Source organism: Oreochromis aureus, linkage group 16 (assembly GCF_013358895.1).
Source record: "Oreochromis aureus strain Israel breed Guangdong linkage group 16, ZZ_aureus, whole genome shotgun sequence".
NCBI classification, from domain to species: domain Eukaryota; kingdom Metazoa; phylum Chordata; class Actinopteri; order Cichliformes; family Cichlidae; genus Oreochromis; species Oreochromis aureus.
This window is the reverse complement of record NC_052957.1, coordinates 14,730,387-14,757,987: the sequence shown is the minus strand read 5'-3', so window position 1 is coordinate 14,757,987 and position 27,601 is coordinate 14,730,387. Positions and strand designations below refer to the sequence as shown.

At 39.6% G+C, this 27,601-nt stretch overlaps 1 protein-coding gene across 1 annotated transcript; it reads right to left on the bottom strand.

The window, feature by feature from the left end:
• Positions 1–28: 28 nt before the first annotated feature.
• Positions 29–21,859, bottom strand: kcnj3a (potassium inwardly rectifying channel subfamily J member 3a). Its single transcript, XM_031743248.2, has 3 exons — positions 20,715–21,859; positions 19,500–19,716; positions 29–1,100 (listed from the first exon to the last, which is right to left on the bottom strand). Exons 1-3 carry the CDS (start codon positions 21,390–21,392, stop codon positions 505–507), a joined length of 1,491 nt encoding a protein of 496 aa, XP_031599108.1. The 5' UTR covers positions 21,393–21,859; the 3' UTR covers positions 29–504.
• Positions 21,860–27,601: the final 5,742 nt, after the last annotated feature.

The following is a 27,601-nucleotide window of genomic DNA, read 5'->3' as shown; positions in this document are numbered from 1 at the left end:
CATGCAGTTAACATAACATTGCCACGATTTTACATTAAACAACAAAAGCAATCAACTCAAAACAAATGTATGTGCCTGTCGTCACCACAAATTAGAACCATGTAATGTAGGTTTTCCATGTTGTAAATCATATGGCTTTGTGCAATTGTTCCACCGTCTGCAAATTCACTAATGAAATTCTTTTTGTAAAATAATATATCAATAAATGTCATGCCAGAAATTATTTAGATTCTGTTCTACATGCGCTGTTTCTTACATGCCAGATTGTGCTAATTGTACATCATCCTTAAAAAAAACAACCCAAAAAAATCAGAGGTCTTTCATCAGAGCATGTACACTTACATCCAGAGACAAATGTGCTCAATTCCATCCCCGTACTTTTGTGCACATATTCTACATTTCGTTTAATATAAGAATATTGTCCATTAATAAATTAGGAATAGTACAAGGACTTCAGTTAGGGAAATAAAAGTGGATGGCATAAGTTAAAATATGTTGCCTGCTTTATGTAAAGCGATCTGAATTCATCTTTCTAAGTTTAGGCGGCAGGTGTCCGTCCATCCTGCCCGCCCCTCCTCCAGCCAGTCGCTGCAGCTTTGGAGGTAGGTCCGCCACTGACTTACTGATGGGCTCTGTGCTGATCTTGGAGGCCTTCCCACCCTGCTTGTCGTCGGAAACGCCAGGAACAGAGCTGATTCGCTGCAACTTCATGGGCAGGTCGCCAAAGCTGTAAGTCATCTCTGAGGTGGTGGAGCTCATTCTTAGTAGCTTCTTAGGCAGGCCGTCCCGCCCTGTGATCTTCTGGAGCTTGGTAGGCAGCTTGGTGGTGCTGTCATTGTCCTCCAGGGTCTCCAAGCAGTCCAGAGAGCTGTTCTTCTCCCCGCTGTTGCAAAGGGATGGAGCCATGAGGGGCGAGGAGAGAAGCAGGGCCTCCTCCTGTTCCTTCACGCTGTAAGGAGGGGTGGGCACCTCGAATGTGGCATGAAACTGAGAGTAGTCCACTTTAAAGAAACCTTCTTCCAAAGATATGACCGGGAAAAAGCGATGTCCCCACAGAACCTCGTCCTCCGTGTACGATGTCCTCGCTTGGCAGGTCATTCCTGTGAAGGAAAGACAGAAGACCCTTTAAGTTTCACAAATTATATGTCACTGACTTATAACAGTACAGTAAACCCCAAAAATTTAAATATGAACTATTTCAAGACTCCACTATTATACTGCAGAGCCCTGATTTAATTATGTGCTTGGCACTCTTCCATAAGAGCCAATATGTTATTCACCAGTGCCATTTTTAGATGACAAAGCAAACAATATTGCAAACAAAACGGCCTCAATGAATAAGCATTTACTGTATTACAGAGCCAGCTGCCTAAATAAAAAGCTTAATTGATTTTCACTTCCTAAATGTGATGTTTATGAGCAATTTCCAGGCTAACATGAACATTAATTAAAAGTATAGTTGAGTAATTGGCCGCATGTGTTTTATAAGAATGAAAAAAATATAATTACAAAAGTCCAATTTTAATTAAAAATTATGATTAGTAAGGAACTTCCACTGCACCTGTCATGTTTTCAAAGAGTACAGTGCATATTAATATTACGTTTACTCTTTGGTTTAGCATAATCTTCACTTATGGCAGTCCAGTACAAAAATACAGAAAAAAAAGACCTCAAATCCACTCTTATTTTACTTAACAGCTCTGTCCACGCCTTGGATAGCAGCTACAACAGATAGAAGTAACATTTCTTTTTAAGACATTAAAGGGGAATCAGATGTTATGCAAAACACACATACACACACACATGCACAAAAAAAAATGTTCATTATCCTTTTTCATGACATTGTTAAGCCAAAACCAGTGTGACAATTTGGGTAAAAGTGCTCAATTCTGTCCTTTGGAGATTACAAATTAAACCACAATAGCCTTATTAGCATGTGTCTGGCTTGTGTGTGTACTTGTAACCGTGCCTTGCAAATTTGGCACATGATAGCAGACTATTATACATTTGGAATAAATGTTCCCTCACTGGGGAATTAAAATCCTGCTTTAAAACTCCCCTCGCATCCTCAGAAACAAATTAATGCAATTAGAAAAATCCCAAGGTTTGAATTAAACAGCATTAAACATTTGTTTTCATCCAAAGTTATTGGATGCTTATAAGTGATTACTCATCGTCATTATTCAGCAGTAGCTATCAAAGCTGTGTGTGCATTATGTCACACTCCCCTGCTTACAGGAAAGCCTTTTCTATCTTAGCATAGTTAACATTCTGCTGAATAAACAATTTTAATTTCTAACTGAAAGTGAGTGCGGAAAAACTATAATTAGGTTTACAGCTTGAACAAAATACTAAATTGGTTATATCGGTGCAAAAGACCCCCCATTTCACACAGCTGAATGGCTGGGACATTCATGTTAAAACTTGTTGAAATCCATCAGGAAATCAGCAACTGCGGTTCATAATTATCACACATTTTAATTACCAAACTAATATTGTTCTAGCAGCGACATTTAGGTCCAAACTAAGAGAAGCGCTTATTCACAGTGAGACACTGCTGCTGATTGCGAGGATGTCATCATCGAAACTAGCAGCATCTGCGATTCCGCCTGATTCCCAAGGTCATAAAATAATTCACTGATAACAGCTCTGTACACAATCACAGATGTGCGAGAGACTGAACATCAAGTGCGTTTAGGGTATTCAGTGTATTACTTCTGCACTATTGCTTCAAAGTCCCCGAGCCTTTTGGGCATATGCAAGTGTGCTGCAGTGAATAAAGTGGGCAAAGCTAATGAGAAGTGTAGGGCCAGAGCGATAGAGAGTTAAGCCTGAATGGAAATCTTATTGCATAGTGAACCTGTTAAATTTCCTCCAGCCAAAACACAGTCGCCATCAACAGGCGTGCAAATACCGATTGTGAGAAAATTCTGGTGGATTATAGCTTGTGACAGCTACTTAATCACCACCACAAATGAGCTGCACCTTCTTTATCAAACATTTCACTCAGTGCTAATTGGACATTGATACTATATCTAAAAGACTACAACACTCTTTAGAGGTTCATAATTATTATTTTTTAAATCAAAAGGAGTGAAAGGGGTTGCTACAGTAAAAACAAAATCCAAATAGCATCATCTTACATCTATTAATAACACTCTACTGGCCCTGCAGATGGTGTAGGAGTTACTGTAAGACCTCTGTCTCTGGAAACCCATGAACCCTGCAGGCCTGGGGCCGAATCCCTGCTCAACCTGTTCCCCTTCCTCTCAACCCACTCAGCCCACTACGGTAGAAACCTCTCTGATGTCAATGATCTAATCCGCTGTATCATCCTTCAAAAACTAACAATAGCACCAGGCTTAATCATGATCATTAATATAGATTTAAATTCCATACATTATTCAAGAACGGATACTTGAGCCATTGCATAATTGTAGACACGGTTGCATCAGATATGTACAATTGTGTTGCTAAAGACCTGCTGTTCTGCAACGCCCACATTCATATGGCCACACCATAACAGACACAGCAGTGATAATGAACTGTGCACCTCGACTTTCAGTAAGGCCAAGACACTGCAAATTTGTATGGAAATTTAAACATGCTGTGTATATCTAAGTTTCGTATCAGTTAGAGAGACACCCCTAGATCGAGTAACAGAGTGCAGTTACACAGCCTAAAATAGCAGCAGCAAGAAACCATAAAACCTCATTTAGATATTTTTTTACAGTTACTATGTATCATTGCTAAAAATAGAAATCTACTCAAATGAGAATGCCCATATTGGATTGTACAATGTATTACTGGTAAAGCCTTATGTAACTCTTAAACACACGCCTGCCCAGAACTCAGCGTTTCTATGGAAACAAAACTGTAGAAATGTGTGCATGTGACAGCCATAAAGCTTTTTCTCTGCTTAGTTTGGTCAAAAGTAACAGTGACACAACACAAAAGTCTCTCAACAGATGAAAAAAGAAAATGCACAACCCAACTGCTCAGAATGGATTTTCCATTGAGGACGGGCCCAGATCCTCAATATGGCTCCAGAGCCAGACCAGAATAGTTTTATTGTCACTGAAATGTGACCTTTTACAACACAAAACCACACAGCTCAAAAGTGTCTGCCTTTTGGTAAAGTGGGGAAAACATATATTCTGGTGACATCTCATCAGCGAAGCCCAAAACTCATAATACAAATGTCATTTTTAATAAAGCACAGAGCAATTTTCTCATCCCCTTTCATCCATCACTCGGGCGGAATATTGCACTGTTTCCCTCGGATGATCTTTGCGGCACATAAGTTCTGTATCACACGAACAGGTCATAAACACACGCAAAGCAGGGGTAAAAGAAAAAGAACACAACAAGCAAACAAACAAAAATAAACATATCTGTTGTGTTCTGTGCTGCTGGGAACAACAGCAGGACTTCACAGCAGAGAGGGGGAGAAAAAACACCTCTGATATGTGGTGTGCAGTGTTGTCACTGAAACTCAGAGGTGTTGGTAACATCAGTAAACCTATGTCAAAAAAGCTGAAATAATTTTGTAGTCACGGTTTTTATACTGTGTGCTTGATATTGTATAGGCTTCCCAGTTATACTGAGTCGGTACCACTGGAACTACGCTACATGGATTTTTAACCACTTCTGGGAAATTCAGATTATTTTTATTCACCCCATTACTTCAAAAAGACCAAGTTGCAGTTAACATCCATGGCTTTCCTGATTAAAATATTATTAAAATATTATCTTTTCTTATTAAAATATGTACATTCTGAGAGAAATTTATAGGTGGATATCAAATATTATAGCCACCATTTCAGCATCTGCGAAAATGTAAAAATAAATTGTCACAATCTCCCTTTCTGTTTTGAGTTATAGCATTTAATAATGGTGAAAAAAGATCATCATGCCACAATGAAGTTAATAAAATTCACTTATTCACTTCACTATTTCATCCTATCAGACATTTATGTGAAATTATTTTAGTTTCACATTTACAGCCCAAAAGTTGTTTTGTGAAATCGCAGTGAGCATGACGTTTGACCTTCACCGCCAATCAGTTCCAATCAATTGTTGCTTAACTCCAAGTAAAAAAGACTTGAGTAAATTTAGGGGACATTTAAGAATTTTCACATATGGACAGATGGGGGATCTAAAACCATAATGCCTCCAGCCATAGCTGATGCTGTCATTAGCATCGAGGCATATAATGTTTCAAATTTATTAATCCAAAAATTACAAAAATAGCACTTTCCAGCTTTTCCAGTATTTCGATTTTTCTTTCTTTTTATGATTTTTATGATAAAAAAAAGTAATTTGAATATGTAGAAATTTTTAACTGTCTTTTGAGGAGACACGATGACTGACAGATTTATTTATTACACTAATAATCATAATAACATTAATTCAACCTGTGGTCAGTGTCAGTTTCGTTCATTCTTCAGTTCATGTAAACAGAAAACCGTCAGGTTTCACCAACTCTGTTAAAGAAAAAGAGAAGCCAGAAGAAACTAAGTGGGGAAAAAAACATCACTGGAATCGGTAAAGAGGCAATTCCTCATTCAGCCCATTAGGAGAGAAATTTGTAACTGTGTGGATCCATTACACTTCTAATTTCAGTAAATCGTTATCTGTTCCCCTCTGTGACTCTGTATAAGGCAATACCAGTATATTTCAAATCCTCTGTGGAGTGGCTCTTCTCTATAAAGTGCTCCACAATAAGAGATTCTGAGCACCCCTCTTACAGATTCTCTGGAAGACAAATCAGAGTCTGTTGGCTGTTTTATCAACAATACACAAGTTTCACAGAGGAAGACCTCTCTGTTATCGACTTAGAACATCTTAAAAAATGTATCTCTCCTTTTGTCTGATTTTTGTGTGTGTGTATGTCGATAATGCTGTTGCAAATTACTGAACCACCTCAAAGGCACTTATGCTGGCAGGCAACATATGAGGGAAGAGGGTAGACTCGGATCAAATTATTATCTGCTTTCAGTCCCTCAATTAACCTAAGTGAGTGGTGCAAGAAGTGCAAAGTCCTTCAGTAAAAGTAGCCATTCGACTAAAGACAAATACAACATTAGAAGCAAAAGTCCTACATTGAACACCAAGCATCAAAACGCAGACAAAGTTAGCAACTGACTGCTGAACATAGTTAACAGAGCTAAAAGATGATTTAGATTTTCCATCTCCACAGCTGTGAACTGATGTCATTGTTGGTAATATAATGAAGCAACTATAACAAACTTAAGGGTTAAAAAATGTAATTAATGAATGCGTGGTTACATGCTTTAATTCTTACTTTATTATGTGTTGCTGAAACAGGGGTAAAAACTGTGTCTCTCTTCAGTTTTGATTGTCAATCTTTCAGATGATCAGAAGGAGAATCGTTTCCCATTGTACCTCGACATACCAGCATATTAGTTTTTGAAAAAAATCTTAAAGTTAAAGTCACAGAAATCACTTATCGCTGACTTTTATGGCACAGCTTTTTGAGAAAAATCATACATTCCCAAATAATTGCAAAATATAAACCAGTATTATTACCTGTGAACTTTTAAAAAACATTTTAAGGACTTCTCTATTCTTAAAAGTATGCCTACATTGCACAGTCTGTGTGATATATGGTATTTTGGGGCCAAAGTTTATCTTAATCCTGCCAAAGTATGAAATCCCATCAGAAGTCCCCCCCCCTCTTCAGAACAGGGCTCACATGATATGTAATATTCATGTAACAGCATGAATAACATTTGAATAATCCTCTGCTGAACTCAGGAATGTTGCACAGATATAAAAATGCACCTCATTAAAATTAAATTTCAGAGAGGAGAGAACATGGAAAACCGAACGAGCATGCAGATGTGTTACATGGTAAGATTTTCTTTTGTCATCTCAGCAACAACCATGTTTGAAAATCAACTCACAGGTATTTTGCAAAACCCTGCGGAAATTACTAGAGAGCAGTGAGATGTAGAGACTGCCTGTGCCCTATCTGCACTATATTTAAAATATTTCACCGACTGACTCCACAATGGAATGAAAAAAAAAAAGAAGAACAGGAAATTGCGTCAAGAATAAGCTTTGAGATTTAGGTGCCCAGAAAGCCATCTCAGCTTGAGACTCTAAATAAATGCACTTTTGTGATAAGACAGAGCTAGCTTCTTCTCTGGGCTAACAAAGTGAAGCGGAGTGACAGCAAAGATAAAATGGGTTCTTTGGTGACTGGAACAGAAAAGCACTGTAAACTCACAGGCAGCCTGCCAGTGCTTCTTGATAGTAGCTGAAAAAAACAAGAAAAAAAACAAAAACAAGTGGTATTCACAGACACGATGGTCTAAAAGAAGCTTATCCAGGTTGGAAAAGCTGCAGGATCATATCCGTTTGGTCCTCGGCTCTGTAAAATTCACCGCTGCAAATCTGCACTTGACACACTGAGGACGGAGTAGAGTCAAGGGGCAGACGTGAGAGCAGAGGCCTATTAATTTCAGCTCTGTCAAATTATCTAGGCAGAGTCTCAATCTAGATTTTCAAATAAATAAATCAGAGCTATTGTATGATTAAACAACCCACAGCCACCCGGCAAACGACACTCAAAATTGACGGCTATGTGAAAATGAAGGTTTATTCAAATGACTTCTCATCTGAGTGCTAGTCACAGAAGAAAAAAAAGGGAAGGTGGGTGTCAAAGAGTTCTTCGCAACCTCATATTTAGTGACAAAATCACAAATAACCTCCTTATCCCTCGCTCGCTCTCTGTCTGGCTCTCCCTTTCACTCAGTCACTCAAATGGTTCTACACACACACACAAACACACACACCAGCGCAGTGCTGTCAGCAAAGTCCCCTGACAGTCTATCACGGCTGTGGAAACAGCTCAAGTGTTATGTATGAGAAAAATGCTAGCAAAAACAAGCATGAGAATCTGGACGTTGCACACACAGAGCACGGTCACACAACATTATTCAAGATTCAGCCTTTTATCTGTGCGCTGCTCCTGTCAAACATTTGCTGCAGCCAAGGCTATCCGCATCATGTCTTTGTCTGCAACACGCGATTACGAGGTATAACAATTAATTCATAATAACTGCTCTGTTCTTCAATGAAATCAGGGAGGAGCATTCCCCTGGCTGTATTAGGTAATGAAAAACTGAAGAATATCAGAGGATGATGACGATGGATGCCATATCTGCTTGCTGAAGAAAGACAAGTGCAGTTCACAGGTCTGAATAACATGTTTTTAGAGTTTGTCACAGCTATTTATTTTTTTTGTAAAATTTGACTATAGTATTAAATTTTTCCTGCAACACAATAAAATTTCTCATTTGATAGTGATAGTGATAGTGCTATTGCGGCCACAAGTCCTGATCAGCTGTTTCTATGGTGACCACAATCAACTGGTAAACTGTAGAGAAATCCAGAAGCATTCAGTGACCTGTTTTTCACAGTTGGACTTTTCAAGGATGCAAATAAGTCCCCTCCCTTCATTAAATACTGTTTTAGTGCGTAATCCCTTTGTGAAGATGGCTTCAAGTTGCTTGCAGCTCTCAGATTCTATTCCAGCCCCACAGCGCGGGGCTCAGCAATGAGAACAAGAAGGAAGCTGATGGAGGGAAAAGGCAGGGGAAGTGCACTGCTATGGGGGAGGGGAGAGTCTGGATGCTGTGGCAATTGCTTGAGTGTGGAGGCTGTTGGAAAGGGAAGGAAGGAAAAGGAATAGGAGCGGGGCTGCCAAGCATCTCCACACAAGGTGGGGTGTCGGGCAGGCTACAGGAACATATGGCTGAGGGCCATTAACACAGCCAGAAGAGCGCATATTACCAAATGAAGGCAAAGCTGATACTGTCATAAAGGGACCCAGTTGAGCAAAATGCCAATCAATGGATTTCCTTTAGGCCAAACAACCGTTATTGTTCATACAGGAGAAACCACACTGAGTAGGTGTCCACACCAGCTGAGAATATGAAAGATTTGCTTCTCATTATAAAGTATATTGAGTTCAGAAATGATCAGAAAGCCAATTTCTTTCCTTAAAACAGACTGAATGAGTGAAAGAAGCTATAATCTCATATTGATCGCCACTATTAAATCTTCTTAAGTCATGAAAAGGAGTTACAGCTAAGAGGGGGGCAGACAAAAGAGGGATTTTCAAGCCTTAAGAGATCTCGCTTGGATGGTATTAAAAAGGAGTAACTGTTAAGAAAGAATCCCTTTTGTTTTTTTCAAGTTTGTCACTTAAGCTTGAGAGCGCATTATTCCAGTAAACTAAACCATGTCTGAGTGGCAAAAATAGAAAGAGACGTCCCAGAGGAGGGCCTTGCAAGAAGACGAGCCTTCAGAACAACATGTTCATGGGGCTCTGTGTTTAGGCCTCGGGATTGATTCCCCTGCACTTCAGGGACGGTCACAGCTCCACAAATCAATGCTGCGAGTGCATCACAACCTTCTTCGGGGTGATAACCTCTTAAACAAGCAGAGCGCAACATAACAACGTAACGCTTGCCCTGAGCGTCTATCCTCTATTATGGCTGGAGTCATGTCAATGTTGAGGTCTCCAGTTTGTGTTATTAATCAAAAAAAGAGAAGTGTCCTCACAACAAAGTGGCACACGCATCTTCTCAGAGACAACAGCTACTCAAACCAAGTCAGTTATTTCTCGCACTCGGAGTAGAGGCAAAAACTGAGGTACTGCTATTTCATCACGCAACAGGTTCATTCCAGGTCTGCCACCACACCTCTTCTAGCAGTGATTTATTGCCATCCAACAGAGACTTGACAAATCCCTAAAGACACAATTACCGTGCTCACCCCTTGGGATGGCAGCATCTGAAAGGGATAATGAATCCGGTATGTCATAGCTAGTTCGTTGCAATGTCCATTATGAGGGGTTCAGCCCCAGAGCAATTATTGTATGTGCAATAGCCATAAGATGTTAATCGTACACATCTTCCTAGAATATCCTTGTTTACCTAAAATTTGCAATGCTAATGTCGCGATACGACATGAAGGAAGACGCATTTGTGCAGAGCAGCAGTTTCACAGCAGTAGCTACAGGTGTTGGACAAAATACGCTGAACACATTTTAAATATAACATAAGCAAATCAGCTTTGAAGTAAATCTGTCTGATGCCTATAAAGCTTAGGCTACGAGACGCTCTGACTTGTTTCTATGATGAATATGAAGCTTCGGTTTTTCCTGTTGTTGTAATGAAGTGAAATATATTGCAAATAAAACCCAATTACCCAATCCAGTGCAACTACAGCATAATCTAGACTCAGACATTAGCTGAACCAACACCTCTCTGACATTCTCATAAAATGAAACGGTTTGCTTCATAAAGTTAGTGCTTATTGTGGGACTAGTGTGATGCATTGCATTAAATTTATAGAGAACTTTGTGATTCTGTGTCATTTCTTTTTTCTTGGGGATGAACTGGATGTATCACAGCTACAGATCTTTGAAATTATCCATTTTAAGTGAGAAATACATGCAAAACCTGATTCTTTACTCAGGTACAATAAAGCAGTTTACAGTAAAGTGGCTTTTGAAATACAATACATAAATGAAAACACAATTGAATTCATTAAATATAAATGCAAAGTGAAGCTATACTGTAGGTGAAGTTTATATAGGAAAGTCTCATTGAAAATATTTAAACAAGAAAGCTGAAAGGCATCCAACACGTGGTTTATCTCCTCAGCTGCACAGGTGGATCTCTGCGGGGACAGACACCTCTCTCAGGAGCTCTCACCCTGAGCACGTTAGATTTAATTGGAAAGTCTTGCTCTCACCTGAGCTGCGACTCTCAACTTCTCCACCGAACCCACTTTAACCCTTTGACCCGCAGGCCCGAGACAGGGAGCATGACACTGAGATGAGAGGACATGCGCTCGCTTTAATGACTCAAAATGAATTATGGTCAGCTCCTCTGATCTTTCACAGCTGGCTCATAAACGGGGTTTGCGTCTGTAACTGACGTCAGGTGACCCCAGACCTCCGGGGCAATGGCCTCTTGCTCATATGAATGAAACTGTGAGGCCTCTGGCGTAAAAGAAAGGTCTCAGTGTTCATTTCAATTACTGCTGCTGATGATAAAGCACAGATCAAGCCATGACATTGGCTGCTCTGCTAATCAGTGGCAATGAATGTTCCCAATTAATTATGCTGGCTGGCTTTACCACTAGACAGAGTCTACATCAAAGTGATTATTACTCTTAATTTCATTTTCCAAGTATGTGTATTTGTTGCACAACAACTTAATTGATGGTATGACATTCGTATTATATAACTTAATAGTTTTTCCTCCACACAAATCAGTATTCATTGTTGTTTATTTACATAAAATGAGTGCCAAGCCTTTTTAATTCCTTTTTTATTACTGATTCCACAATCTGATGATAAATCTCGAGCATCTGTTTATGTAGACGAATCCAAATGATAAGATTTTCCGCATCGTGTTTTAAAACTTTAACGCATGCCCAAACACAAACTTCATTTAAAACAGACACACTGCTGTTCCAACAAACTGAAGGTAGAAGATTCATTATTCAGGGCTGATCTCTCCAGTCAGTATTTATACAGTATTTATGCATACAAAAGCACATGAATAAACATTAGTAGCTGCTCCAGTCTATAAGCAACCACCCCTGCCACCTACACTCATTTTTTAAAAAAAATGAGCAGATAGCTGGGTTATTCTATTTTTTATTCCATAACAGTAATTCATGACAAATCCTTGTAGCAGTATGAAAAAGAGGGGGCCGAAAGAAACCTCTGCAAACAATCCAAATCATTGCACGACTTAATCGATGAAAAGAGAGTGTTTTTGATGTTTTACCCATAATTTGCCTCATAATCGGCCTCAAAACCAAATCAAGAGATGAAGCGTGATTCAGTGTTTCATGTACGACACAGAGGAAAATCATTTAGAAACACTGAGATTATTAGTTAGTGCAGTAAGCTGAATGCGTTTGTGCCCGCGGTACAAAAGTGATGCGTCACCAGAAGAATGAAGCAAAATCTGAGTGAAAACTAAGAAGAAGAAAAAAAGCAATCCAACCAACTAAATGACGACTAAGAGCGCCGAGTTCATCATGAAGTATAAATCCTGAAAAACCTTGGCAACTGTGCTTAAAAACATTTCTAAATATGACTTATATGCAGCACTCTATGAATTTCACAACAAGTATAATGATCACACTCCACACATTTGCATGAAAGTCACATCTCTCTGAAAAGATAAAGGGTTTATGCTGATGATACACTTTATGCTCATGAATCATTGCTTTTCATAGCCGATGAGTGAATTTAGAAACACTTTTGAGAGGTTGCGAAGATTTCAACACTGTGTTTTGCCGCCATGTTAGACTGAAAACATAATACAAAATTTCAGGGACAGACTAATGTGCTGACTTTCGCTTCTGTAATGAAAATGAGGCCCCGCGAAATAAATCATTAGCTTGTTTATCGTTAGTTATTACGTCTCTAATCTGAAAAGTGCATGGTCTTAAATTACATAGATGCACATTAGCTCCGTGGGAAAGAAAAAAACACAGCATTCACACAGGAGTGCTGTGGAAATCATGAAATAAAATTTATTTGCAACACGCTAATGAGTTTCATGGCTACAGCAACCTAAACGTCTGTTACTGGCAGCTACAGTTTATTTTGAGCTCTCGAGATTCACCTCCACTAACGAACAGATTGCCTCTGGCTCGGTATTTAAGCCTTCGTAGTGCTGAGCAGCATTACTGGTGTTAATGGGACACTTATCTAAACTTCTGATGTATTTTAAGACTGTATGTAGTAGTTGTGATTCATCTGGCAAGTCAAACTCAGGTCACCATCCGCGCTGCAGCAGAACAGTGAAAATGACCTGCAGCGCTATTAATATGTCATTATATCACAATTTGTTTCTATTTTTCAGACATGCAAGATCAACTTTTTTATATATATTTAGAACAATACTTGTCATTTGCTCTGCTGCACAACAGCAGATGTGTGGCATGTCATACCAGGAAAAAAGTGTGACTGCAATGTATTTAGGTGGGCTGGGTTTTGGGCCCTGATATTGTGTATGCTGGCTCTCAGTAATGACTTAATAGGACACTTGATCAAAGTGTTGGGGGTTTTTTGTTACTTTGCCTGGTATGAGATAAACTGTTGGCCATGAAGAGTATGATTTCAGTCAATATGGGTGATTCAAGGTCTTATATGGTAAAAGATAACGGGAGTCATACCGGAAATCATGTCACAAAGAAAGATAACAGGGTTAGCTATCAGATTTTTTTAAAAGCAGCTGTGCACATTCACATTCTGTCTGGTGCCTATACTTGTTTAGCACAAATAGTAAATGGGCTGGTTCTTTTATAGCACGTTTCCACTTGCTCTACTTTCCTATCTAGCATTCACACACACTTGCACTCCAATGAAAGCACTGGAGAGCAACCTGGGTTCAGTATCTTACCCAAGGATACTTCAGCATGCAGACTGGAGCAGTCTGGGATTGAACACCAACCTTCTGAGTTGTAGTTGACCTGCTCTACCTCCTGAGCTACAGCCATCCCTGTCTCAGCCTGTAGAAACTACATTTATGTAAAACTAATGCGAATTATTTCCTTAAAAAATATGTTTTTTCTAACCTGTGATTATATGTGAGACTCATTTTAAAACACATAAACAGATTTTTCAAGAGAGGTCTGGTTCAGTTCTTCACCACATCTTGGAGGTAATTTAAGTGAATGGTTGAGTGGAAGGATTCAAAGTGAAGGGCTTTGACACTAGAGTTTGCATCCTGCATATCTTGTTGTTCAAGCCACTTTAACATTATTCTGTATGAAAGCAAATCTTTCCTCACATTCAATTAATCCCAATGAGTAGTTGCACGTTCATTAAACTATACAGCCCATACTGCAGACCAGGAGCAGGTATTGCAATCAGATTATATGCCTTGCAAGTTAACAATCTGCAGATATTTTAATAAAAGTCTCCAAAATGCATTTATAGAAAACAATCAGAATGTCTTTGTTTATTTATTTTTAACTAATTTCATATTTGAGGTAAGTTCATAAGTAGAATATCTTCTGTCATATTTCATTTCCTCCTTATGCAATTCCTTTTAATTGAGTTTTATGCATATATTGCCCCTTCACAACAACAGTCATGTCAAGGTGTTTAATACCATAAAGTAAGGACCCTGCCCAACTAGAGTTAAACTCTAAAGGATGATCCTGTATGATCAAGCACTCGGCAACTGTGGGAAGGAAGAACTCCCTTTTAACAGAAAAAAACCCCTCTAACAGAACCAGGCTCAGGGATGGGCAGCCATCTACTTCAACTGCTTGGAGGTTGAGAAGAAACAAAATGAGAGCACAGAGTTACAGTGTCAAACATTAATGCTGGGAGAGAGAAGACAACATTAAACGCAAAAGTGCAAAAGTGGTGTAGAAACACATGAGGAGTGAAAAATGGTGACAGAAGAAGGAATGCTCAGGGCATCGTGGGAAGTCCCCGACAGAGCCTATTGCAGTGTAATTAAGCCATGATTTAGGGTGACCTGATCCAGCCCTAACTATAAAAGGGAAAGTTTTAAGTCTAATCTTAAAAGCAGAGAGGCTGTCCATCTCTCAAATTCATACTGAGCCAGTTCTTCACAGAAAATGAGAGGAACTTTGTAGCTGAAGGCTCTGCCTCCTATTCTACTTTGAGAATGTCTGGAAACCACAAGCCTGCAATCTGAGAGCAAAGTGCTCTATGGTGGGGTGTTGGTGGCTCTATGGTGGGGTGTTATTGAGAATGATCTCAAATTCAGTTAGATAGGTCATACAAAATGCCTGAGTCAGGCATAGGTAGATGATAAATGACAAAGAAAACATTTTTTATGTTTTGTTTGTTTTTGATTGGATAGATTGCAAGTCTGCTTTACAGTCCTAATTCTAGATAGTCAGGTTTTGGGGAAGTTTAACGTATTCAGCCATTCTTCTAGAAATGGGAGCAGCACCATCCAAAGCGGGACGGATGTCATCTCTCCTAATAAGACCAGGTTTTCCCCAGAGAGTTTGTCAGGTGTCTATAAAGCTCACATCATTTTCTGGACATGCTCTAGACAGCCAGAGGTTGAAGGACAGCATGCAGCTATAAACTTCATAACCTCTATCTGACATGAGTCTGACATTGTCTTGGCAAAGTTATACAACATCTCTATATTAATTTCAGTCACCATACTGGGCGTCATTACTGCCGATGTGAATTACAATTTTAGAAAATCTACATTTTCCTTAGCCAGCAGTTTTAAATTGGATTCAGTGTCTCCTGCTCTGCCCCTGGAATATACTTAGCTATTGTCACCAGAGTCTCTAGCTTCATGTTTCTGAGTATGGAGTTGCCAATATATATATATGTATATATATATATATATATATGTATATATTTTTTTTTTTTTTTCTCAGCGGGTGTGTCACCAAGTGGGGAAAATCGATTGTGGTTATATGGGCTATTCTTGCTGCCCTGTTTTCTTCATCGCTTCTGTTTTCACACACTGTCATCCAAATTGTAAACTTACTACTTCTTTCCAATGATTTATCTGCCCACATTGTCCAAATCAATCCGTCCCTGTTCTTTTAATTCCTTGCGATCTGTCAATCTCCCTTTCGAGCTGTCCTCACACCCCTCTCGTCCCTGTCGCCACCTCTTTCAGGTTGTCCAGAGCACCTCATCCAAAGTCTCGTCACTCATCTGCTTACTCTGCCTTCTTCTGAGACTCACTGAAAAGGACTTTAATTTTGCATATTCACATTTTTTAGTGAAAAATCTTTCTTGTTGATTCAATTATAAATGGTATACTACTAACTAAATCTTGTAAATAAAGAAAAAAATTATAACGTGACCACCAATATCTTTGGTTATGAAAAAAGACAAAAAAGACAAACAGAAGCTATATGCATATGTATCTGTATTATCAGATAAATAAATTGAGACTGTAGGCAGGATGGGTTTGTTACTGTCTTGCTATATTAACAGTTTCTATGAGACAAACCCTGAATAATCACAAATGGACAGCAAGTGTAAACGGCCACTAGACCACTTGCCAGGATTGTTCTGCAACTCATTAAACCCTACGTCCTCTGAAGGGTTTTCTCTGCTTTCTCTGTATTATTGCAGGGTCTTTACCTTTAAATATAACACACCTTGAGGAAACTGTTGTTGTGAATTGGTGCTATATAAATAAAACTGAATTGAAATGAATTGTGCAAATACTGTTGTGTTCTGAGGCAGCCTCAAAAAAGACAAAAAAAACAATACACGGGATGTATTAGTGCGGGATGTGGTGGTCCTTTTTTGTCCGTTTTCTCAGTACCCTAAATAGCTGGAATAACCCGCACATCTTGAGCCATTTAGTCTCTTTTTGCTCACCCTTGCTAAATAAATTTTTTGCTTCACTGGCGACGAACAATAAATTTGACCTTCTAGCGGAAGTGATGTAGAAAAAATCTGAGCACGATTGGTCAGCGAGACACCTTGGAGACACATAACGACACATGACACAGGTCTATGGTGACAGAGCCACGCTTTTCACATCTAATTACTCTTCAGTCTGACTGTTCGAAATGCATCTTCACATCCAGTTTAAACAGAGTCCAGCATGCATAGAACATGCTTAACCATATAATAATCACTTTTTCCAGCAGACTCTACCTTATTAAAAGTTAGCAAATATTTCTGCCCTACAGTCTTAGTCTATGACAGACTGTGCATTTAATGTCAAATGTATAATCACATATGTACAAAACGTTATCAATATGCATTTGTATTTATTAAGCATTATACCAGAGTCGCAAACATCAAATATTAGCTGGTTTGTAGTCATTACTTGTTATCCACTCCTGCTGCAATAAATTCCTCCTCTTTGATCCAAGCACCTGTCAGGCCTGCAGTGCTTGAATAATGCTGAAATAACTAAGCCGAGTATTATTTTACAGAGATCCAGTAAGTAATAGGTGGATGAAGCACACACAGACACAGAGCCTGACGTGTACTGCTCTGTAGCCCATCACACTGCTAAAATTTCTTGCTGGGAAGTAAATTGGTGTGTGTTGCTTCTATTGATTGTTTGACATTATTCCTGTTAGCGCCATTAACTCATCCAAAACTTGTTACTACAAGCCTATGCTGTTTTTTCTAAAGCTGGTCTGCTCTTCTGGCAGCATGCACAGTACATTAACTGCAATTTATCCTCTGGAGCACAACTGGTATTACTGCGGGAAAAAAAAAAAGATAGGATGCCACGAGACAACCTACACGTCTCATCTGGAAGCTGTATCACATTGAGGCAGTGATTAAAAACACCTTAGGCTCTTGTTTAAAAGAGAAGAGGGTAAGCTTATGCCTTTTTGCACAATGTAGGGGTTTTCTGAGGTTACAGCAAAATGGAACAATTCTGAGTTCCTTCACGCTCGTCTTTTCTTCTTTTGTGCGGAAAAAGAACTGACAAAATATTTTCGTGTGATCTAGAGGAACGAAAGGTTAGTGTGTCAAAAAGGGTACAGTGTTGTGTCTGTTATTATCTAGTGGGAAGCCCAACGGCCCAGTGATGGCGAGGCTTTAATCTGGAGAGTATTTTAACTCGTGTTCCAGACAGTGTTTTTCCACGCATAACAAGAGAGAGAAAGAAAAAAAAAATAGTGGGGAGTTGGGCAGCTTCTTCACTAGTAAACACCAAGCCTCATAAATATTTCATCTTATTCTTTCTCTGCTGTATCACCTGTTCTGGAAAGCACTTTATGGAAGAGTAACGCCTCTGTCTGCTTTTCACATTTCAGAGGAGAGCCTCCTTGATGCCAGGTGTTGTCAACAACTGGAAATTAGATTCATGTTTAAAAAACATGTTTACCCAATTTATTACCAAAATTATTATATGATTCCTATACCATAAGAATAAAAAAATATATCTAAGTTTAGTTGCAGTGCTGCAATCCTGAATACTTAAGGAGAGGTTGCCATGGAAACAGAGTTACACTGGCCAGAAATGAAAGCGTCTGAGGATTTAGACTTTCACTGTACATCAATTTTTAACTATAGATTGTTTCTACATCACCCTTCCCACCAACTTCACGTAACCGCAAGTGCTCCTCCGTACAGACACTTCTGTGGAATACAAACGTGAGCACAACAATCCCCCCCAAAAAACACACGGATGATGTGATGACACATGCTTCAGCGACAGCGTAACGCTATAAATATCTGCAAATATAACAATGATGATTTTTATCGCATTGCTACACTGCAGATTTTCCGCACTTGCTTAAAACAGCAAGTTTTAGTTGTCTAGCCAAATGTGCAACAGTCGCAAAAGATGTACAGTCACAGCAAGATGAAAGATTAAGATTTAGATCATTTTACACCAGATGTTTTGTGATTATTTATTTAATTTATAATGAGACATCCTCAATTTGTCTTACACAGAATTAAGTCTGTACAGATACTGCGTACTGGAATATATTAAAACATACTACAAACTGCAATATATTAACACAACTCAATAATGTGCAGCGCACTTTCATCTGTGCAACGTGCCAGTGAAATGACGAATCATAAATACTGCATGCCCTGAGCTGGAGGGTCACAGTGAGCTCAATCTTTGATACAACTGCAATAAATTGCTATCATGATTATCTATCAGGAATTGAATGTCTATGCTAATTACTGTCTGCAGTGTTGGCCTGCAAGCTTCCCTGTCACATCTCCATATGCTGTTTTCTCTGAACCAGCCTATTACAACTGCTCCTGTGTTCACTCTCTAACACTGAGGGAGCTCGCCCCACTCTTACTATAGCAACTGTGTCAAATAAACCGTCGAATTTAAAATGACCACGGTGGAGAATTTTACTCGGGGCATTGCTCATCTTGTGGAAATGGAATTCCCCTAATTCTAAAGGGACCTTAGAAAGCAAATTATTATGCCCTCTGAGAACAGCAGCCAAGAGGTAAGAGCTGTTCAGGCACAAAGACGGAGGAATGGAATTTACTGCAGATGACAAAAAGAAAAGGTGTAAAACCAAAACGGTGACCTGCTAGAGCTTCAAGTGTTCTGCACTTAAGTATGGCTTAAAATTCTGCCTAACTTCTCAAAGCACAGAAGGTGTTAAAATTCATTTAAAGCCTGCAGACAAAATTAATCATCAGTGATTTATAAATGCTGACCACTTTCATTATTAGCAGCTCTGTGTGTTTGCCACAGAAATAAAAATCAATGAATTGCAATCAAGAGGTCAATACCAAGTCCGTTTGGATGTCAACCATTAACACCTATGAAGAAGCTCAATATTATCCATTTCTGTTACAGAAACACATCAAAGTACTTAAGCACCATTAAAAAGACAATCCAACATACTCCTATACTGAAGATGTAGCCTGCAGCTATGACTTGAAGTAAAACAGGCTACAGGCTGTCATTTTCGCCAGAGCAAGCCAACAAAAATGCATGTTTGCTGTTACTCACCTGTGGTCTCCACTATTCCTTCTAATATAACCACAATTTCAAACTGCTCTGTTTGCATGGACCTCTGGGAGAGGTCGTAGAAGGGGCTTTTGGTGTCAATCACATGGCAGATCGTGAGTGGTGAGACGAGAAAGAGCTGATCTGCCCCGGTGCTGAAACCCACATCCAACTCCAGCTGATCCAGCGGAAGAAACTCGCCTTCGGGGGTCTGGCGAGACTAAAGAAGCATACAGAAAGTGACAGAGAACTCTTCAGTAGAGAGAAGGAAGGGGTAAGACAGCTATCCACAGTTTATCAAGAGCCTTTGTGTAAGCTTTTCACATTTTATATGCAATCAGATCCAACCAGTCTATCAGGAAAATTACTACATTTTTCTTAAATTAAGGCAAAAGAAGGACACATGCTCTAAGAATATCCATTTTAGCATAGATTGGAGGTGTCACTGACTCTTTACATGTGTAATTAAATAAACTGGATTCAGTTTGATCCACTTGATCAAAGTGGATTCACCTGCATTAAACTCACCTGCCGTGTCAGAATATGAAAGCTAGAGACAGGAAAAAGGCTTATTTGCCTCTATGAAAAAAACAAACAAAGAAAACAAAGAAAAAAGCAACTGTGATCATTTACTAACATGGATGTTGTTGCAGTGTGGTTTATCCCTCTTTAATGTGATAGAAGCTGCAGTTTGTTTGGCAATGTTTCTGCTGTATTATCAGCATACTCTTGTCTGTTGTTATAGTAGTGGATGTACATTTATATTACTGAAAGCGTTTATGAAGCAAAGCAGTAAAAGGCATGGAAAGTGACAAATGAGAATATTCTTGTGTAGAGAAATGAACTCATGGACACACAATGTTATTAATAAGGTGAAGGCTGCTTGGAAAAAGTTGTCTGATTATTTTTACTGTTATTGTTCTTTTTGTAATTGTATTATAATTCCTGGAAACCATATGCCTTTTGTGTTTTGATTTAGGGTAGGTAATAATCTTCCTGGAGTTATATCACAAATGTGGTGTAACGTGCATCCACTGCAGTCTATAAAATTTGGAAATACAAATGAGGATTTGTCCAACAGATGCCTCGCGGCCCTATGAACAGTTAGGAGTAGGCTTAAATGTCAGTGTGTAGGCCTTTCTGTATCAGTTTTCTAAACAACTCATGAGGTGAACTATGAGAAACACTGGGGACAAACCCAAAAGTATCATCACTCACTTTTAGCAATTTGCAGCGGATCTGTGCAGAGACCATATGGCTGTTACGCAGGTTCCCGACCCTGAACATGAGAGTTAGTTTTCCATCTCGCATAGAAATCGCCGCATGTTCACTGAACATCAAAGTCTCGGCCCTTTTCTTGGGCTGAGACATCTTGATAAACATGCAGCCGATCAAAAATGCATCGACGATCGATCCGAGGATCGATTGGAAAAGGAAGAGAATGATCCCCTCGGGGCATTTGTCTGTAATGTATCTGTAACCATATCCTATCGTGGCCTCGGTCTCTATGAAGAAGAGGAAGGCTGAGGGAAAGTTATAGACATTGGCCACACATGGAGTGTACTTATCATTGTGGGCTTTGTTGAGGTCTCCTCTGATGTACGCGATGAGCCACCACATAGAGGCCATGAAGAGCCAAGCGACTGTGTAGGTGAGGATGAAAATAAATAGATTCCAGCGCCATTTCAAATCTACTAGTGTTGTGAATAAGTCTGAGAGATATCTGCTGGTTTCACCACCCAGGTTCCCATGCTGGACGTTACATCGCCCGTTCTTGTCCACGAACCGCTGCCTCTTCTTCTTTTTCTCTGGGGGAGGCTGATTGAATCCAGACCCGCTAGATGAGGTGGTCACTACCTGATAATCGTCCCCAAATTTCTTTCGAAGTGCAGACATACTACGATGACAGCAGCGAAAGAAATAACAAATGATTCAATGTTTTTTTTTCTTTTTTTAAAGTCTGGCTTTTAGTTGCTGCAGTCGTTAGTGCCCGTGCGCAATGTCTCCTTTTTGGGAAATAAGGCGATAAAAGTGCGATGTCTTCTCCCCAGTTAGACTTGCATCGTCCTCTTTCGCCACACACTACTGTTGCTACACTCTACAGCCATGAAATATCAATAATGGACGACCAGCTTACAAACCCCAAAGATAGAAGCCATATGAAAAAAATAAAATAAAATAAGCGACGCACAGGATAAGATATCCAAACGCGCCAGTCGCAGTCCTGGTTTTAGAGGTTTATCAGTTGCAGCGTCGTGGATTACTCATCGCCAGTGAAGGTTGGGGGGCTATATCGACTTGTTCAAAACTGTACTCACGAAGTAAGTTTTCATAGGAAAGTTCAAAATCCTTAAGTGGTCTATAAAAGACGATTATCTCTGCGTAATTAGTCTGTGGAAACGGTTTCCAAGATGAAAACGCTCTTTGCGCACTTGCGGCTGTGTTGGAGATAATTCGGTTTCCAGTCCTTCCTTTGCGATCTCTACACATAGAAGATAAATTGCGCCCAAGTATATGACTGTAAAAAATGACGAGCTGGAGGAAGAAAATTACTGTCCCACTGTCGTCATTTGCTGCTGCGCGCATCGACGCTGATTGCCTGGTTCTTTTCGGGCACCTTTCCCCCTCTCTTAGAGAAATATCGACTGGATTCTCATAGTTCAGCGGCAGAGATCCACCAGATGCTCTTTTGGCTGCTTAAATCCTTCTTTCCCTTCGATTTCCCTGTTCGGCTCCTGCGCACTTCCACGATTTCAGTGATGCACTCACTGTTGCCTAGTGGTACTACAAAGACAGACAATTTGGAGGAGGAGGGAAGAGGATTCGCCTGATTTGACAGTTTTTTTTTTTTTCGTTTTTTTTTCAAGTGATCAAATATGGGAAATTGCAGTCGAGATGTCTTGATGACTTTCAAATAATTACACCGAAAGCAACATTTTAGACTCCAATAATGGAAGAATGAACCCCTGGCTTAGTGATAGATTGCCAATAACAGTTATTAAGGATATTATAAATGCCTTTTGCGTGTTTTAAAAATTATATATATGAAAGCTGCATTTTTCTCCTGCAGCTCTTTATCTCTATTTTGCAAAAAGAAAAAAGAAAAAAAAGTTGCCAAACAAATTTTGTGCTCATTAGTCTTTTTAACCACATAACCAGTCTAAGGAAAAATCGTCCCAATGCCAGTGAAGATTTTAAAATGTTTAGTGGCTATTCTTCTGGGTCACCTGTACTGACAGCCACAGCTGACCCCCACATTCATCGATCCCATGGGTGACTGCACCCGATCTATGCTACACACAGATCTCTTAACCGAGTAACACCTTCAGCGGGGTAGTTGCTGTCACTCCCAGCAAACTGTTTTAGATCTCAGGAGGACAAAAAAGCTGAACCCAGAATTCACCCATCATATTACCAAGATCAAGGCCACGGAGGAATACACCCACACCATAGTTACCCAGGCTTTCTCTCAAACACATGAAGCAGGGTGAGCAGCATACCACCACCTCTAAAACAAACTATTTTATTTTTGTGATTATGTCTTTTTTTCTTGCTAAAATCACAATTACCCCTGTTGAAGTCAATGATGTGTGCTTCTTAGATATTAAAGCATTAAAGCAGGATACACGCTGCATCATCAGTGCAACAGCAATGTGGATTGATTCGGTTGTATTCATTTTCACCCCAGAAAGAGTAAATAGATCAAATGAATAAATCACCTTCTGAATCAGGCCTGACAGTCACCTACACATCTTGTTGCATCCGGTGTAGTATCACACACAGTCATCTGTGAATATCAATCATTCGTTTTGTATTTACTGCCATTTCATGCAGTATCTCTTGATTTTGTAGTGTAAATATCCACAATGGCCTGTTGCTCCCTTTTCTTTAACCCTTTCTCAATGCAAAGTCTCTGCTAAGTCAGTCTGGTTCCAGGCGAAATCTACCTCCCCTAATATCTTTTATGTCCCTGTACTTAACCACATGATATTCCTTGTCCAGTCAGAACCCAGCAAGCCCTACTGTACCAATGGTAGCTTCTAAAAACAGCACTAAGGCCTGACATAACTGTTTCCAAATGAATGATTGCATGGCAGCACAGAGCAAAGTTGAGATGCCTCTGAGCACTGTCTGCAAGGCACTATGATTCAGTCCTCTTGAGGAGAATACACAGGAAAAGATTTCCCCATCAGTCACCAGGCCATCATAATTGCCAGGTGAACATTGGCTTCAGCTTCTGCACGATTCTGTGCTTTTATAATGAGTGCAGGGGGACACAGGTCACCCAATCCCTGCATTCTGGCCCTCATTAAGAGGAAAAGGCTATTCACATATTTGCAGAGCAAAAAATAAGGCTATTAGTTTGGATTGGCCAACAGCCAGCCAGCCAGCACCATGAGCTAGAAATTTTTAATTGCTGTATTTCATACATATGCTCACTGAAACAAAAGTCTGTACACTACTTTTGTCAAAGTGTCTCTCCTGCATGTACTTCCAGAAAAAGAGCAATTAACTCCAGGATACAGTGGAGCTTTTTTATGACAAAGTCCCTTTGGATTATCTTCAGTGTTCATGATTTAAAAATCCCCCGAGGCCTCCAAATCAAGAGAAAATTAAATGTTCCTGATTAAATAGGCGCTGCTTAAAGTAAGAAAAAAACACTTTTTTTAAGAATCGGAAAGAGCCAAAAGCCTGTGTGCTGAACATAGCACCCTGCACACAATGCACCCAGTGGCTTACTAACGATGACTCTTGTTAATGCTTACATAGTAAAAGATCAAAATTCTAAATATTTGGAAACTGTGGCACAGTCAGTGATACTGACAGACAGACAGATATAGAAACTGGCTTTAAAAGTTTGAAAATGTTAGTTAGTCCATTTCAAGCAGGGCTTTGTTATCAGATTCGACCAGCTGTCTGACAGAAAGACAAGGTTTGAACACTTTGTGAACATGTACAAAAAGCATTCACCAATCAGAGAGAGAGAGAAGAGAGATTTGAATCCTTATCAACTGTTTGTCTGAGATGTGAAATGTGCTCGCCACTCCTTTCATAAAATTGTTTGCATAGCTCAAACTGTAACTCAGATCAACCTGGGTTAAACATCATGAATCCTCTTGCCTTTATTTTGCTTTGTTTTTGTTCTTTATGTGTGTGAGCATGTGTGTGTTTAGCCTGTGATTTTCATGGAAATGCTGCTAAATTCTAGGAAGTAGAGAAAAGAAATGTTTCATCACTCATCCAAGTGACTTCCTCAGTCTCAGCTGACTGCAGGTTTCCCTAATCTTATAAACAGTACATTTGCATAATGACCAAACCTAGAACCACTGACTAACAGCATTGTGAGAAGGTGAAAGATATACCCTCGGGCTCCCTCCTCAATTCAGAGATGGTATGCAGGAACCTTTTAAACTGCACAGTCCTGGTTACTGGAACCATTTGTCATTGTGTACCTTTATTTTCATGCAATTCACAACAAAAGCTCCCATTTCCACATGGATTGATTTCAGGTTAACTTACAGCCACAGAGACAATTACAAAAAAAATATCATGCAGTGTTAGAAAGTGTTTTTTATGCAAACATGCAGAACTTATCAACTGTAAGGGAGTCTATAGAAACCATTAATTGAAACATCATTCAAGCATCCCTAACCCTGCAGACACGCTTCTTTAATTCTGCTCAGCACATACAGTAGGCCTTGTCAGTGACAGCTAAATACAAGAAAGAGGTTAAAGTCCGGGCTTGTTCTTGTCACACACCAGGAGGCAGCTGATGTGTAACACTGTGCACTAAATTGGAATATATGCAGATGAGTTCTCATCTAATAATGAGAGAATTTTAAAAAGCAGTGCGTTTTGCTTCAACAAAGAAAAAGGGGTTTTCTCCACCAAAAGCACTTCTCCCATTTGCCATCTATAACCAGCGCTTTCCATGCAGATGTTAGTTATGCAACAGCTAGTGTCATGTGTTAGTCAGTGATCAGAAATACTTTGATGATCTTCTGTAACCCATTTCTTAAAAATAGCCTGGGCAAAACCTGATGGGCGGGTGAGGATGGGATTGATTTATTAATCTAATCAGACCAATGTAGGACACTAGATGCATTTGTCCCCCTCCCTAAATCAGCTAGGATAGCACTTGAGGTTATTCTCGGAAGATCAGCCATCATGTCAGGCAATCTTCTCTTATTTTCTATCTTCCTTTATAATCTCTACAATCAAAGACAGTGCAGGGAAAACCGCCTCAGCTTTGATGCTGGCTTTGATGGATTTGTTCTTCTACGCCCCCCACAAATTTACGACTTCCTCACTAAAAATTCTCTGTAATCTTATTTAGCTGCTACAGTATTGATTTCTTGAATTTTGAACAAGCAATCCTCTTCTTATAAAAGATGCGTGCTATGTCTTTTCTCCCTGCAAAGATTAGGCTTTAACATGATCTGAAGCATGCTCATTGGATGCTGAAGCATTATCAGACTCTCCTCTATACTTGGCATGTAATGTAAAACCATGTGGTGGATAAAAAGAGCAGCATCTCTAAACAAAAGGGTGCCCTGGGAGTGCATTCAATGAGCCCATGGGGCAATGCCCTATTTTGCAATTTAAAAGAAAATGATATATTGCAGACACACACCACACACAAAAACTGAATGGCTTCTTCCTTTGCTACACCTCTGCACCGAGTTTCATGACATTCACCTCAGACCCACCTCAGCCCTTGTTTTGGTGGAGAAATGGCAGTAAAGCAATTGGGTCACAATGTGGTGCCTCCAAGGGACATATGAAATTGTCAGCATCTTGTGGTAATCAAATGACATTACAGCTTTTTGTCAGTGACTGAAAGAGATGGCAACATTTAACCGCAAAACAAACTATCATACCTCTTACAGCTGCGCAATCATAGATTTAAAAAGAGATAAAAATTGTAGGTACACTGAACAGCAAATGGGAATATTATTCTGCGTCTGTTGGTTTTTCTGTCCCTAGCTGAAGCGAGACCTTATTAGTTGTTGCCTGGGTCAAAAATAGCATCTGAACAGGAGTGCTTTGTCGAACAGCTCCTGGAGATTGATGATTGATTACCACACAATTACTGCTGAAAGCAGCGGGGCCCTTCCTCCTAATCACTGCTTTCGTCGTAAAAAGGAGATTATCACATAGGAGAAGCTTGTTAGAGCCACTTCCTCCCTGAAAATCAATAAAAATTACTCAAGAGATGGCAAGCATACATCAGAAATGTCTCAGTTGAATCCCTAGGCTGGCTCTGCACATCTACAGGCAGGTACTGTACATTATTCTCGGTATGTGTGGGTGTGTGGGTGCCTCCTGTGGCAGTGGATGTTACCCCATCTGAGATATTAGCCTCAAACTATGTCTAATTAAAGCTGCTTTCCAATGTAGGCGCTCTGGAACTTTAGGTCCCCTCAACAATTAAGTGCAGGATTTCTCCTTTGGTCTCAAGCGAGGCGAAAAGACACATCCAGAGGTTTGATTATCCCCTCTCTCTCTCTTCTACTACCCTTTATTGGATTCACTTAGTTGATGGAAACCTATATATAGTGCAGGGGAGAGCCAGGCAGACCGGTATACAATCAAGCAAACTGCAGATACTTGGAGGGATAGGACACAAAATGTACAGCCTTGGATTTGAAGTCGGGGCACGAAAGTGTTGAGTTTCTTGTCATGATGGTTTAATGGAAACGGGTTAGGGAGACTATCAGACTTTAGGGAGACAAGAGGTTCAATTGCTCCTGTTGCGTCCTTGGAAATTCCACCAGGATGGGCTTAAGGAAAAAAAACAACAAACAAAAATGAGCTTTTCTATAAGCAACAGTAGTCATGATTTATAGGGAAAAAAACTCAAGTTAATGCTTGGATTTACCTTTAAAAGGATAGCATTTACCAACCTTATTAATAACACTATTCATAATAACCCACTAAAACACATTTTTGCACTTCAACACAATTATTCTATTGTTTATACTGTTACTTTTGTATTAAATATAACTAACTGCAACACACAAGACTAAAACTAGTGCGCACAAATCACACACACCATCTTCTTTTATTGCCACATGTTGCTGAGTGCACTGCAGTAAGTCTCA

What these genes read in the sequence shown, in the direction of transcription:
- kcnj3a (XM_031743248.2), bottom strand. Translation starts at nt 21,392, where the DNA reads ATGTCTGCACTTCGAAAGAAATTTGGGGACGATTATCAGGTAGTGACC. An exon ending in TCCGCTGCAAATTGCTAAAA is followed by an intron (nt 19,717 to 20,714) that starts GTGAGTGATGAT and finishes ATGCTTCTTTAG; the next exon opens with TCTCGCCAGACCCCCGAAGG. An exon ending in AGGAATAGTGGAGACCACAG is followed by an intron (nt 1,101 to 19,499) that starts GTGAGTAACAGC and finishes TTTCCTTCACAG; the next exon opens with GAATGACCTGCCAAGCGAGG.